At 33.9% G+C, this 14,517-nt stretch overlaps 1 protein-coding gene across 1 annotated transcript; it reads right to left on the bottom strand.

The window, feature by feature from the left end:
* Positions 1 to 1,151: 1,151 nt before the first annotated feature.
* LOC140179097 (uncharacterized) lies at positions 1,152 to 1,754 on the bottom strand. The gene has a single exon (XM_072217711.1). The coding sequence runs from the start codon at positions 1,752 to 1,754 to the stop codon at positions 1,152 to 1,154; it is 603 nt and encodes a 200-aa protein (XP_072073812.1).
* Between the last annotated feature and the right edge of the window lie 12,763 nt (positions 1,755 to 14,517).

Genomic DNA, 14,517 nt, shown 5'->3' with positions numbered 1-14,517 from the left:
TACTAGCTTCACTTTTCAATTTTATAAAGTATAACCAAGTGAATCGACTCTTGTCATCCACAATAGTAAAAAATTATTTAAAACTCAAAATAGAAATGGTATTGATAGGATCCAAATATCAATGTATACAATATCAAAGATGTTTATGCTCTTAGAGATTCTTGATATAAAAGACAACTGCTTTTGTTTTGCATAATGGCAAGAATCACAAGGCTTATTACAAATTGAAAATTCCAAGTTTTTGTATTCCCTTTTCATAATAGCAATTATATCATTTGGTAGATATCTTAATCAAAAATGCCATAGTGTAGAATACTCTATTTGTGTGTGTTGTGCAGACAATATAGATGCTAAAGGTGTGGATGTAGCTTGTGATGTAGTTTAAATAGGTATTAGGTCCTCAAAAGCATAGGATCCTCTCCTTTGTTCAACTACACCAATTATTGTCTTGGTAGTATTGTCCTAGATTTCACGCTCATTTTTATTAAAGATTAGTTTACATTTTAAATCTGATGTTAGTTTTGATACTGATATCAAATTGAATTTAAAGCTTGGAATATAGAAGACATTCAGCAAATAAAATTGATCAGAGAACATAACCGTGCCTGCAATATTGACCAGTGTGTTTGTGCCATCAAGCATGCTAACTAACACAAGTTGAATCGGATGTAGTTTTTGAAATGAATTCTTAACATATGAAATAGGATTAGTTGCTCCTAAATCAATGACCCAAGATTTGGGATTGAAAATAGAAATTGACATTATGTAAGAGATACCTTGGTTTGATGGAAGAGTTGTGGTAACAATTTAGTTTATGCTATGCATTGGGTGTGTATCTTGTTGGTTCAAGAGAGCTAGCAATGTCTCTCTTTGCTCTAAGGTGAAATATGACTCAGATTTGCCAAATTCTTTCCTTTGAGATTGGTTACTTACTTCATCATTGTTCTCTTCAGCAACCATATTATTGACCATGGCTCCATTGTTCTTGAAATGAGGGGAAAAGCCATGCTTTTATAGCATGTGTCTGCCAAGTGGCTATTCTTGCAACAGTATATACATTGTTTGGATCCTCGTCCAGCTTTTGCATTATTTCATAACCTCCTCTTCTCCCTCTGCCTCTACCTCTTTCCCTTGTGCTTGCATTACCAACATCATTTTTTGGATTCGACTAGCAGCGCCTTTTCCTCCATTCCTTCGTTCATGTTCAGCTGTCTCTCTTGTTGTAAAAGAGACACAAAAGCTACATCCACCTTGGGTAATGGCTTCGATAACATAATCTGAGACCTTACAGTTGAAAAATGATCATTAAGACCTCTTAGGAACCTCACTATTTCTGATTCTTCTTTGTAACCTCTCATTATGCTTAGTTCACAATTGCACTTCTCAAGATACCTTGAGCAGCTCGAAATTGGCCGTAAATTCTCCAATTCCTCCCAAATTGACTTGAGTATAGTGTAGTATGTAGTCACTGACACATCTCCTTGCTTAGTTGCAAACAATTCTTCTTCTAATTCTGCTATCCTATACACATCACCATTATTGTATCTGTACCTTAATTCTTCCCACAATTCCTCAGCTGAGTTTATCCACATTACGCTTTGAGCAATTTCAAGGTTTAAAGAATGATTAATCCAAGAAACAATTTGTGTATTGCAACGGTCCCACGCTTCAAAAAACATATCATCCTTTGGTGGTCTTTGGATTGAGCCGTCAACAAATGTTATCTTGTTCTTGGATTTCAACGCTCTCCACATGTCTCTTTCCCATTTTTAAAAATTATTTCCTACCAAAGTAACTGTAACTATGACTGATCCTAGATTTTTTTCAGGATGTAAAGAATAAGGACTCACTGGGTCTAAAGATGGATTTGTTTGAGCTTTGTTTGCATTTGAATAATTCATCATATTGATTTGATTCACTAATGCAGCTAATGCCTATATATCCACTAAAGAGAATGACGAATTTGTTCGAGGTTCCATCACTTCTTGATCACAAAACCTAATTTGAGATTTGAACCAATAAATCTTGTTGATGTAGATTCAAAAAAATTTCTTCTTTTGATCTTGCTGATCGAAAATGTTTGTCTATGCTGAATCGGTGTAAGACAACACAAATCTCATTAGTCCCTATCGATGGAATTCGAAAGATGAGTTCAAGAATTAGATGAGAAGAATGAAGAAAAACGAATTCACAAGAAGAATGAAAAGAAAGAATCGAAGAATCTTGAAAAGAAAATGAAGCTACAAGAAGAAGAAGAGAATTGAAGAGTTTGTGCTATGAGCTTCTTTCGAAGTTCCTCAACCATTCACTGTAATTCTTCTTTCACGTTCTCCGCACCATGTTAAAATTGATGAGTTCAAGAAAAAATTGAAGGAAAAAACCTCACGAAACTCAATGGAGAAGAGAGTGTGTGCAACTATCACAACTCCATCACTCTTGCATTCACATTCTGATTGCAAAAAATTACCTACAATATTACATTTCTCAACTATATATAATAGCTCCTAAACCCAGTTGCACAATTAATTATCTAGTCAGTATACTAACAAATTAATTTACTAATCATTTACTAATAGAATTTGTCCACATAAGCACTTCCTAACTAATTAGTTTACTACTATTATACATATGACTAATTGGCTCACGTAACAGATGCCTCTTGAAATGTCTAAGCTTTCTTGAATTGGGTGGTGCAAATCGAACTCCTATATAACTATGATCGAAAAATATGTTTAGTTGAAAGAAAAAAAAATACCTAGATGAAATCAAGTCATAAAAGATTATATTAGATAGCTATGAATATGATCATGGTCCTAAATTCTTTGCGGTGGATATTTTCGTTAAGACTTTTTATATAAAGATGATATTATAAATCATTAAAATATTTAATATATATTTTACTAAATTATTTAACAATTTAAAATATGATCTTTGAATGATAACATCTTCAAAAGAGCATCTATCCAGGGGCGAAGCTACACATATGAAAAGGGAGGCAATGGCCCCAAATTTTAATTTTTGTTTAAAAAAAAGAAATAATAGACATAGTTCCTCTTTTTTTATTTCTCAGCCCCTTTCTTTTTTTTTTTGGGTACACTTTTTCAGTCCTTCTTTCATTCATAAAAAAAATCAGTCTATTTTTATATAACATTAACAAAGTATAATAATTTTAGCCTTAGTCTAATAGTTTACTTTATTTAAAAAATAAAATATAAATTTTTTTTCTCTCAATATCTTCATTCACTCAAATTTTTCATTTTTACTTTGCAGCAGGTAATAATTTTAGTAAATTATTAAACACCACCACCCCCTAAATAGTTAGTCTGACTCCGCCTTGCATCTACCATTATTTATATATGTTTTGAGTGATATTTCGTAATAATAGAATAGGAGAACTTTTTTTTTTTGGTATAAGAGATAATCCTTTTTTATAGATCAAGATTCATCATTGGGTGTATTGGGCTGCACCCAAATTATCCACATGATTTATCTTACTTCCTTGGGCCGAGTTACCAGGATAGTCTAGTATAGTAGTTCATTTTTTTTTTTAGCTTTTTGATATTACTCCTCAGTCAAAAATTCTTTTATTTATTATTTTTATCAATAATTACTCAGTAATAAAGGTGTTCAAGATGGCCCAAATATAAAGCATATTTTAACGGATTTAACTTTATTATTTTTGTTCCATGTTATTTTTGGGTCGAAATCATGTTATATTTTAGGGTGGTCTTAGTCAATCCAATTTTTCTAATAATAAAAATATATATTTTAGAATGAAATTAATAATATTATATTATATTTTTATATTTTACTTAATATTTTTTATATTATACGGTATTATTTTTATTTTAAAATAATTTATTTTGATATAAACATGATATAATATTTATTAAATTTAATTTTAAAGGTAAAGTTTTATTATTTTATTCGATAAGATTATAAATTTGTATATATTAATTTTATATTGAGTCAATTTTTTGGTTTAACCCGATCATTTTAGACCGAATTAAAATAGGTCCATTAGACTTTTTAAATCTGGGTTTAATTAAATTCAATCTGGCCCATAAATAGTTTAGACAATAATACTTAAAAGTACGGATTAAAAATATATTATTAAATTATTAAACTAAAAAATTAGATTAATAATTAAAAACACTGATAAAAAATAATAAATTTTTCTCACTGTTAAACTTTTTTTTTTTTTTTTGGTTAATGCCTTCTCTCTTCTTTTTATTACAAGTAAAAGTTGATCTATTGATACGAACCAAAAACCAAAGTCCATTGATATGTTGACCAGAATGAAAATGAAATCCGTTGTTCTAAATTCTCGTGTGTTAAAATCCCTAATCCAATGAAAAATGCACTGTGAAAATTAAAAAATAATTAAATGGTTAAATTTGTTTTTGAAATATCATTAATTTTTTAAATTTATTTTTAAAAATTTTTTGTAATTAAATTTATTCTTCAAAAATTTTAAGTTAATCGCATTAATCCTTTTATCATTTTTGTTACTAGCGGCATTAAAATTTATTAATGTGACATATTAAATAACACTACACTGATACATACTCAATAGTCCTAATAAGTGATTAATACAATAAATTTATATAATTATATCAAATTAACCTCAATTTGAGAAAGACTTTAAGGTATTAAATTTTTTTAACTTGAAATTGTTTAATATAATTTCATAAACTTATTATATTAACAGCTAATTAAAATTATTAAATGTATACTGTAATATTATTTAATATGTTATATCAACAAATTTAAATATAATGAGTAACAAAAATAATAAAAAGACTTAAGTGATTAACTTAAAATTTTTAAAAACAAATATGATTAACAAAAAAATTCTAAAGATCAATTTAAAAAATAAATAATCTTTAAAAAAATAAATTTGTATTTGTTCAAAAATAATTACCTGAATTTTTTTAACTTAGATGGTAAGCAAAAGTGGTACTGCTTGGCATGGTTGAACTTGACCAATAGTCCAATAATACTAACGTTAACGTTACCCTATCCTCAGCATTTCTCAGTAAATACATGAAGCTAAGTTTTAATGCTTTATTTATTTATTTACTATTCCACTTGTTATTCTTCTTTCTTATGTCTAGTATTCATATATTTATTTTATTAAAATATTATATATACATTAAAAAATAATTATTAAATTAATTATTATGTATTTACGTATAAATATATATTATTTAATTTATTTTAATAATATTTTATATTTTAATATATATGTTATACAAAAAATTAATAATTAATTTAATAGTTAATTTTTGTATTACGCGTATTTTCTATTGTGAACTGAGAAGTGAGAAGGGTACTAAAATATCCAGAGTTAGGATAGAGAGAGAATTTGGTCTTGTAAATTTGTCCAAGATTTTTTAGTGCCAAGTCATTGACCTGATTCAGTTGGAAATCTTATACTCTATATTATAATGCGGACCCCGTATGACTACTCTACGCGGCTTTTGTTGTAACTTTCATAAGGAAACTTAAAAGGAGAAAGAATCCAAGGTCTGGTAGGGATCAACCTAAATGTTAATGCACAATAAGTCAATTAATTATTTATTCGAACCAACTTGGTCCAATATTTGCTACTACTACTACTACTACGTAATACCAAACAATCGTATATGCATCTTCCCGATAGTCAAATTAATTGTTAATTGTTAATTTCCAGGCTTTTGCAGTGTGAATTCGTTGAATAAACCAAAATAAAATGTGATTAGGCCCGGCCCCTGTTTATTGTTTTACCCCCTAATTAGTCTTTGAATGAAGTCAAATTAGACAGTAGGAGATAGATCTGAATAGCATGCAAATAATTCGGTAAATCGAATAAAGTTAGACGCAATGCAGATAGGGGCGTATTGAAGTGCTTCAATAATTTTTTTTTTGTTTGCACCAGGGTATCCATCAGGTCGGAAGCCCAATGATTAATCCCTCGAGTACTGCAGAGGCACACAAAGTGAGCGATTCTCCCAAGCAAGCAAGTTCTATTCTCATCCTCCAGTGAGTATCGAATCCGAAAGAGATGGTTAAGGAACACAGACCCTCATCCATCTGTGCCAACTTGCGTTAGTAAATGCTTCAATAATTTAATTAGCATGAAATGTGATCATTCGTATACCTATATGAATGAAAAATGAAAAATGAAAAATGAAAAAATGAAAGGGTAATACATGGAACAAAAAGGACCACTTTATAATAATAATAATAATAATAATAATAATAATAATAATAATAAGAAGAAGAAGAAGAAGAAGAAGAAGAAGTTATCAAAACACGTTACATTATATTAGAATTTGCTCCAAATGCCATACCCTAATTTGGCGCTTATTAGGGGGATACAGTGAGCTTGGACTCTTTAGAGAAGAGAGATGACTTTTAAGGCCGTCTTGGGCAGGCGGACCCACCGCTATATATGTATGCCATTTGTGTCGGTGACAATTATTTTTTTATTTTTCTATCTTAATGCACATGTAATCATGTATGCAATTATGCATTAAATAGTTTGGGTTTATCATTCTACGAAAAATTCAACATCTCCTTTTGATTTTTGAAAACTTCAAACATTAGTTAAAAAGAAAATGATAAATAGGTCCTTAACTTTTTGATCTGTAGACATTTAAGTCTTCGAAGATTTGAAAATATATTTAAATTCTTAACTTTTTTAAAATTTGGATATATCGATCTTTCATATTCACTTGGTCTGTCAGATTTATTAGAAAAATCGAACGTGACTCATGTTGTACTGACCTAATTGATACGGATGCATACGTGAGAGAGATTTTAAAATTGGACAAAATGTATTTTTAAATCTTCAGAGACTTAAATATCCGCGAACAAAAAAATTAGGGATCGATTTATCTTTTTCTCTTAGTTAAATTATTGATTTAAGTCTTAATATGCGATAGAGTAAATAATTATTTTTAACTATTAAAAATTGGACTACTGGTATGTAAAACTAATCTTAAAGAATTTAAGGTAATATTTGGAAATAGAAATGAAATTAGGAAATTAAGATTTAATATTGTATTTAATAATGAACAAAATTAGAATTAAAATTTTAATTTTGAGACACGAAATTTTAGTCTCTTCGGTCTTTTTAAAAAAATATGAATACATAGAACTAAAATTTTTAAGAATGGAGACTGAAATTTTTATAATATTTTTTTAAATATTTTCATTTAACTTTTCAAATTTTAAATTTATCTCTCAATCTATATATTTATCTTAAACCGCATATGATATTGAGACATAATTCAGTCCAGTATATTTTACACTAAATACAATACAGAGATTTAATTTAATCTCTATCTATATCTCTCAGTTTCTGTCTTTTAGTCTCAACCTCCCTTCCAAACGTAGCCTAAATGCATTTGATCACTATCAAAATTTATCTTGATCCGACAAAACTAACAAAACGTTAACTCCATTAATATAATTTCCTAAATACCTTTCTATTTTTTTCTTTCTTCTTCATATTTGCTCTATAACATTTCTATTTTTATCACCATCATCATATCCAGTCGTGCTATTCAAAAATTCTTAAAATTGAATCAAAATAAGAAATTAAAAAATAAACAAATAAGCTTCAACTTCATCATCTTGATGTAGACTTACGAAACAATATGGTGAGAAAAACCTTGCCATTCTTAATGCCATCAACATCAATCAATGGCGCACTTCACCTTCTTGTAACTCAACTTTCTTCCAAAGAATGGCGCATAAACCTTTTTAAGATCTATCATTTGCTGAAGAATCTGTCAAGCCACAAGTATTGTCTACCTTCCATAATCCTATCCATATCAAACAATAAGAACTCTGTTCTTGCCTGGTTGAGCTGAGGTATTACTTGTTTTCCAGCGGGGGTTAGTCGACCTTCTAGCTGAATCACGATGTACTCCGGCCACCAGGTAAAACGAGAGGAAAAGCACCTGCAAAGAGCACTCCGACGCTCAAGTTAGTCAATGAGAATAGTGAGAGAGGTTCTTATCTTGGAGAGGATAACATACCTTCTTAACTTTCCTTGGCCTTTTTTATACCTGAGTAGAGGTGGTCGACCGTTTCCCTGGATTTGTAACGCCTAGGGAGAGGATTAATTGCTTAACCGACGTTATAGAATAAAGAACAGTTATGACCATCGTTAATACGTCGGTTATAACTAGCAATTTTATGTTTTCGAGCTATAACTCGTAACCGATGTTTACTGGTTATATCACAGTCTCCAAGCTTGGCCTGACCTTATGGAGACAGGTTGAGCTTATTAGCAATTATTTATGAGTTATAGCTCGGCATATGGAGCCCCCAGGTCAACGTGGCTCATTTGAAATGACATTTGGTATCTGAAAAGACTTGTTGATGGAAGGCTGAGATGAGTTAATGCAACTCATGGTTTATTGTGTCCATCATTTATTTCTTTTTAAGTCCGGTGCAAGTTCCAAGGTGGTTTTACAACCGTTGGAAGTGTGTCTCTTTTGACGGTGGAGATTTTTTGTGGAACTCAAAAGTTTATTAAATGAATGGTTAGGGTGAAAACTCTTTGTTTTTGGCTACGCTGGTTGTGTGAACTTGTTAGCATTTTCAGAAGGGTTTAAAGAGAATGAGTAAAAGAGGTTAGTAAAACGTTTCCTTCTTTCTCTTATCCTTCTTATCAGTTTTTCGTGTGCTTTCTGAAAAAATGAGTGAAAAACCTAAGAAAACATTGCCCAATGTCGAAGACGACGAGTCTTATGACTGGGTTGATGGCGACGTCAAGATACGAGCTTCTTTGTTCATTGACAGAGAGAGTGTGAATGGGATTAACTTAACCAGGGTGATGAGGCCTGGTTTTCATGTGGAATTGTTACCATGCAACTGCTCGGATCATGTTTTTCATAGGAAAAAGGATTTTGAAAGCTTTTTTATGTACAGTTGTGTAATGGAAGAGTTGCGTGTGAAACTGCTATTTACGAAGTTTGAATGTGATGTTTTAAAACAAATGAACTGTGCACATTCTCAGGTTCACCCTAATGGCTGGGCGTTTATAAAATGTTTCTAGGTTTTGATGCAATTCTTTGAGATTGAACCGAACCTGAAACTTTTCTTTTCATTATTCCAAGCCAAAGGGGTGTAGAAGGGCCTGTGGGTGAACCTGAATAGTACCCCAGATTTTTCTGTGTTTAAGTTGTATAAATCTTCTTTCAAAAATTTCAAAGAAATATTCTTGAAAGAGAAATCAGTGGATGAGGAGTTTCCCTTTTACTTAAATGAACATTTGGGGGAGAAATTCCCAATGTATTGGTGTTGCCAGCCACAACATATATTTGGTCCTTATAAAAACTCGAAACGAATGTATAATATCATTTCTGATTGAAATGGTTGATAAAGGTGGTTCCATAGGAAGAGGATAAGTTGTCTGTAATAAATTATTTTGGTGAGAAAACCAGGATCTACTTGTATTCGTTTATGTTTGGAATATTTATTTGCTGATGTTTATGCTTTCTTGTTTCAGGTGGGAAATTTCCAGGGGTGTCTGCGTCGAGTTTAAGGGCCCATTTTAAAGTAAAGAATTTTGAGGGCTCTTCCTCAAACCCGGAGAAAATGGACGGTGGAGCCAAGGTTAACCAGCCCCCACCAAAGAAAAAGGGAATTGTGTTTAAAAAGAGAAAGTCGGACATGGTCATCCTCGACGCTGAAGAGGGTAATGATAGAGTTGTGCAGCTCGAAGATTTGTCAATTTTATTATGAAACAGGAAAAACTGCATACTTTTGAAAATGAAGGAGACAGATCATCGGTTTGGGATCGAAAGTTTCTTTTTAATGTCGTTGCGGACGAGATTGTTCCGTCCATGCTGGATATATCAAGGGTGGATGAGGTTGGGGATATAGGGGTTGATCAGTTTCTACAGGTGAGGCTAAAACAAAACTCTTCTTTGGTCTTTTAAAAATTTATATTTTTCTGAATGTTTGCTTGTGATTGTAGGTATTAGGGTTTCATTTGGCCAGTATCAGACGTAGCCAAGAGAAGAAGCATAGGAGGGTTGTGCTTCATACTACAGAGAGTGCTGCTTTAAAGGAACAGTTAGATTTGAAAGAGATAGCTTTGAGTGAGGTTAAAAAGAAATTGTCTGATGTTACTGAAGAGTTGAATGTTGAAAAGAAAGGGCGGGAGAAGGATGCTGAGATGATAGCACAGAAAGAAAATGACCTTGAGAGTATGAACAACTGAGTTATGGAGGTTACTTTAAAAATGAAAGAAATAGAGAGTTGCAAAGAGGGGGATATCCTGGATGCATTTGCGGAAGGATTTGAACGGGTTGTTACTCAGGCCAAATATCTTGTGCCTGATGGGGATTTTTCCTTGATGGATCCGAGCAAGGTAATACGAGATGGTCAGTTTGTGGATGATGAAGAGGCTGCTGAAGAAGCTGATGAGAATATGGCTGAATGATGATAGGTTTCGTGGTTTAGAGTCTAATGTTTCCGCTGGCTTTTTGTACAACATTCTATGCTTTGTTTTGAATTTAGCATATAAACGCTCTGTAGTAATTATGAATATGAAATGTTTTTGAATTTGGCGGTTCTGCCATATCTGATAAGGATTTTGGTTTTTCCTAATTGTTTGTCTGAGACCCCTTAAAAGGGTATGATTACTGTATGTTGCTTAACGTATTTATGCGCATCCGTTTTGAAAATATGCGACTTAGTCTGATTGATATTCCCTTGAAGGGAGAGAACAGATTTAATATGGTAACTAGATAAAGACAAGTTATGTTTGTCAAAGAATGCATCAAAATGATAAGTAAATTTTATTCAAAGCAGTACCTGTACAATTGGTCTCAGGTAAGCTAGCCTCATTAAAACCTCCTTAAGCAAAACCCTTTTGGGAAAAAATCTCAAGGTAGAAAAAAGAGTACTAGTATGCTGCTGTTGCTAACTGTAATATGCTTTTAAAGAATTGACATTCCATGTGTTGGGTAGTTTTGTGCCGTCTAATCTTTCCAGTTGATAAGCTCCTCTACCGAGAACTCTGTATACTCTATAAGGTCCCTCCCATTTTGCGGCGAGCTTTCCATGAGAGGGTGGTTTTCGGGCTTCTTTAGTCTTTCGCAGTACCAGGTCGCCCACATTGAAAGATCTTGGTTGAACTCTCTTGTCATGTCGTCGACTTAGGCATTGTTGTAGTGCTTGGTGACGAACTGCCGCCATGCTTCGCACTTCTTCAATTAGATCAAGCTCGGCCCACCGAGCTTGTTCATGATTGGCAGCCTCTGTTCGAAAGGAACCATGTGAGACTTTAATTGGTATCATTGCCTCTGAGCCATATACCAAACGAAAGGGTATTTCCTTAGTTGTTGAATGCATTGTAGTGTTATATCCCCACAATATTTCAGGGATAAGCTCGGCCCATAAGCCTTTGGCGTCGTCCACTTTTTTCCTTAAGGCTTGCAATAGGACCTTATTTGCCGCTTCCACTAATCCATTCGATTGTGGATGTTCTACTAATGAAAAGTGTTGCTTTATCTGTAAATTCTGCAAAAAAGCTTTGAAATTATGGTCGGTAAACTGGTGACCATTGTCAGTGATGATATGACGGGGTAAACCGAATCGACAAATTATGTTTTTCCAAACGAAGGATATCATTTGGCTTGAAGTAATTTCTGCTAAAGGTTCAGCCTCAATCCATTTAGAAAAATAATCAATTGCAACAACTAAATATTTCACCTGTCTTGGAGTAGTGGGGAACGGTCCAAGGATGTCAATTCTCCACTAATTAAATGGCCAGCTTACCACTGAGTAATGCAGGTTTTCAGCGGGTATGTTGATGATCCGAGCATGTTTCTGACAGCTATCACAAGTTCTGACTTTTTTTTGGCTATCCTCCCATATTGTCCGCTAGTAAAAGCCAGCTCAAAGAATCTTTTGAACTAGGCTTCTGGCCCCGGAGTGTATTCCACAAATGCATTCGTGAGCTTTGTCTATAACTAGATCGGCTTCTGATCTGTCTAAACACTTCAAAAGAGGTCAAGAATAACCTCGCCTGTACAAAGCATTATTCAATAATGTAAAGAAAGATGCTTTTCCTTTAAATTTTTTCTGATCTTTGATTCCATCTGGAATATCCCCATTCCTAAGGAAAGATATATAAGGCTGTTGCCAACTACTTTCATCGACGATATTAAAAACGCCGATCATATGTATACTCGGCTTTTCCAGGGTACACTGCAAAAGTGTGGCAGTGTGTGATTAGGTAGTAGCTACTTTGGATAGGACGTCTGCTCTGTGATTTTGATCCCTAGCTATGTGATTAATTTCAACTTTTGAAAAACTGCTCACAAGGTGATTGACAATATCTAGGTATTTTAACAAAATAGGATCCTTGGTTCGAAAACATTGATTTACTTGTTGAACAACTAACAAGGAGTCACAATAAACTTTTAAATGAGTAACGTGCAATTCAATTGCTAACCTGAGCCTAGCAATTAGGGGTTCGTATTCGGCCTGATTGTTGCTGGCCTTAAAGGAAAACCGAAGAGAATGCTCGACGACAACTCCTTCAGGGTTTTCCAAGAGTATTCTTACTCCTGATCCTTGAGGATTTGATGCTCCGTCAATGAATAGTATCTACTGTGTACTTCCTCCATCAGGGTTTGGTCTGGTGAATTCGGCCACAAAGTCAGCCAAGTACTGGAATTTGACAGATCCTCTGGGTTGATACTGAATATCAAATTCTGAGAGTTCGATGGACCATTTGATTAGCCGTTCTGCTAGCTCGGGCTTGGCGAGTATTTGGCGTAGCGATTATTCAATTCTAACATTGATTGTGTGGCTCTGAAAGTAAGGACGGAGCCGCCTTGTAGAAAAAAATAAGGCATAGGCGAGCTTTTCTAACCTCGGGTAGCGAAGCTCGGCGTTTTACAGCAACTTGCTGACAAAATAAATTGGCTGTTGTATTTTCTCGTTTTCTGCAACAAGGACAGAGCTAATTGCCGTATCAGTACTCGACAAGTACAAATATAATGGTTCGTCGACTTTAGGTTTTTGTAAAATAGGTGGTTTAGAAAGAAACTGTTTTAAACTTGTAAATGCAGCTTCACAGTTTTCATCCCATTGAAAAGTTGTATGTTTTCGTAAACACTGCAAAAAGCTAAAGGATTTAGATGCTAAGCATGATAGAAATCTCGACAATGCCGCTAATCTCCCTATTAATCGCTGAACTTCTTTGATTGTTGTGGGACTATTCATGTCGATGATAGCTTGACATTTTTCTGGGTTTGCCTCAATTCCTCGGCTGGTAAGTATAATACCGATGAATTTTCCTACACGCACGCCAAGGGCGCACTTTTCAGGATTAAGCCTCATGTTATAAGCTCGGATTCGACCGAAGATTTCAGCAAGGTCGTCAATGTGGGAGTGGCCGGCTTTTGTCTTGGCGACCATGTCATCGACCTATACCTCAATATTCCGACCTATTTGTTGGTCGAAGATCTTGTTCATTAGTCGTTAGTATGTCATGCCTGTATTTTTTAAACCAAAAGGCATTACATTATAACAATAATTACCATACTCAGTTATAAAGGCTGCTTTCTCTTGGTCTAATGGATGCATAAGAATCTGGTTATAAGCAGAGTATGCATCCATGAAACTCAAGGTACCATATCTACAGGAGTTATCCACTAAAGTATCAATGCAGGGTAAATGATAGGCGTCCTTAGGGAAAGCTTTGTTTAGATTAGTAAAGTCGATGCACATGCGCCATTTATCATTACTTTTATTTACTATGACAACATTGGCTAACCATGTTGTGAACCTGATTTCTCGGATGAAGTTTGCATCAATGAGCTTTTTGGCTTCGGCCATGGATGCAAGTCTTTTCTCGGTTCTGAGGTTCCGTTTTTTCTAAGATATTGGTCGAGCTGCCGGGCTTATCGCTAGCTTATGTGTGATCACAGATGGGTCTATGTCAGGCATGTCTGTAGAGTTCCAGGCAAATAGATCGGCGTTTTGTCGTAAAAAGTGGACGAGCTTTTCCTTTTCCTCATCTTTGGTGGATGTTCCCACAAAAGTAAACTTCATTGGGTCGTCGGTTAATGTGACCTTTGTTAGTTCTTCATTTGGCAGAGGGCGATCTTGCAAGTCGGCTCTGGGATCTAACTCTGCTAGTGGTGTCTGTTCAGCATGTATAGAATTGATCCGCCGCTCGCTGGTCCTTTTGATAGGCTTTAGGCTTGTGTTATAACAGTGCCGAGCTTCTTGAAGGTCACCGTGAACCGTGGCTACTATATTGTCTTGCACAGAAAACTTGACACAAAGATGAATTGTGGAGACAATTGCAGTAAATCTATTTAAAAGAGGTCTTCCTAAAATGAGATTATAAGGACTAAAATAGTCGACTACAAGATACTGGATATCTTGTGTCTTATATAGTGGCTGCTCACCGAGTGTGGTTTGCAACCACACTGAACCCATCACTGAGACTCGTTCTCCTGAAAATCCGACCAAGTCCCCAACCGATGGCTG

The sequence above is a fragment of the Arachis hypogaea genome, chromosome 15 (genome assembly GCF_003086295.3).
Source record: "Arachis hypogaea cultivar Tifrunner chromosome 15, arahy.Tifrunner.gnm2.J5K5, whole genome shotgun sequence".
In the NCBI taxonomy this organism is placed as follows: domain Eukaryota; kingdom Viridiplantae; phylum Streptophyta; class Magnoliopsida; order Fabales; family Fabaceae; genus Arachis; species Arachis hypogaea.
The sequence above is the reverse complement of the archived record's forward strand: the minus strand, read 5'-3'. Positions and strand labels throughout refer to the sequence as shown.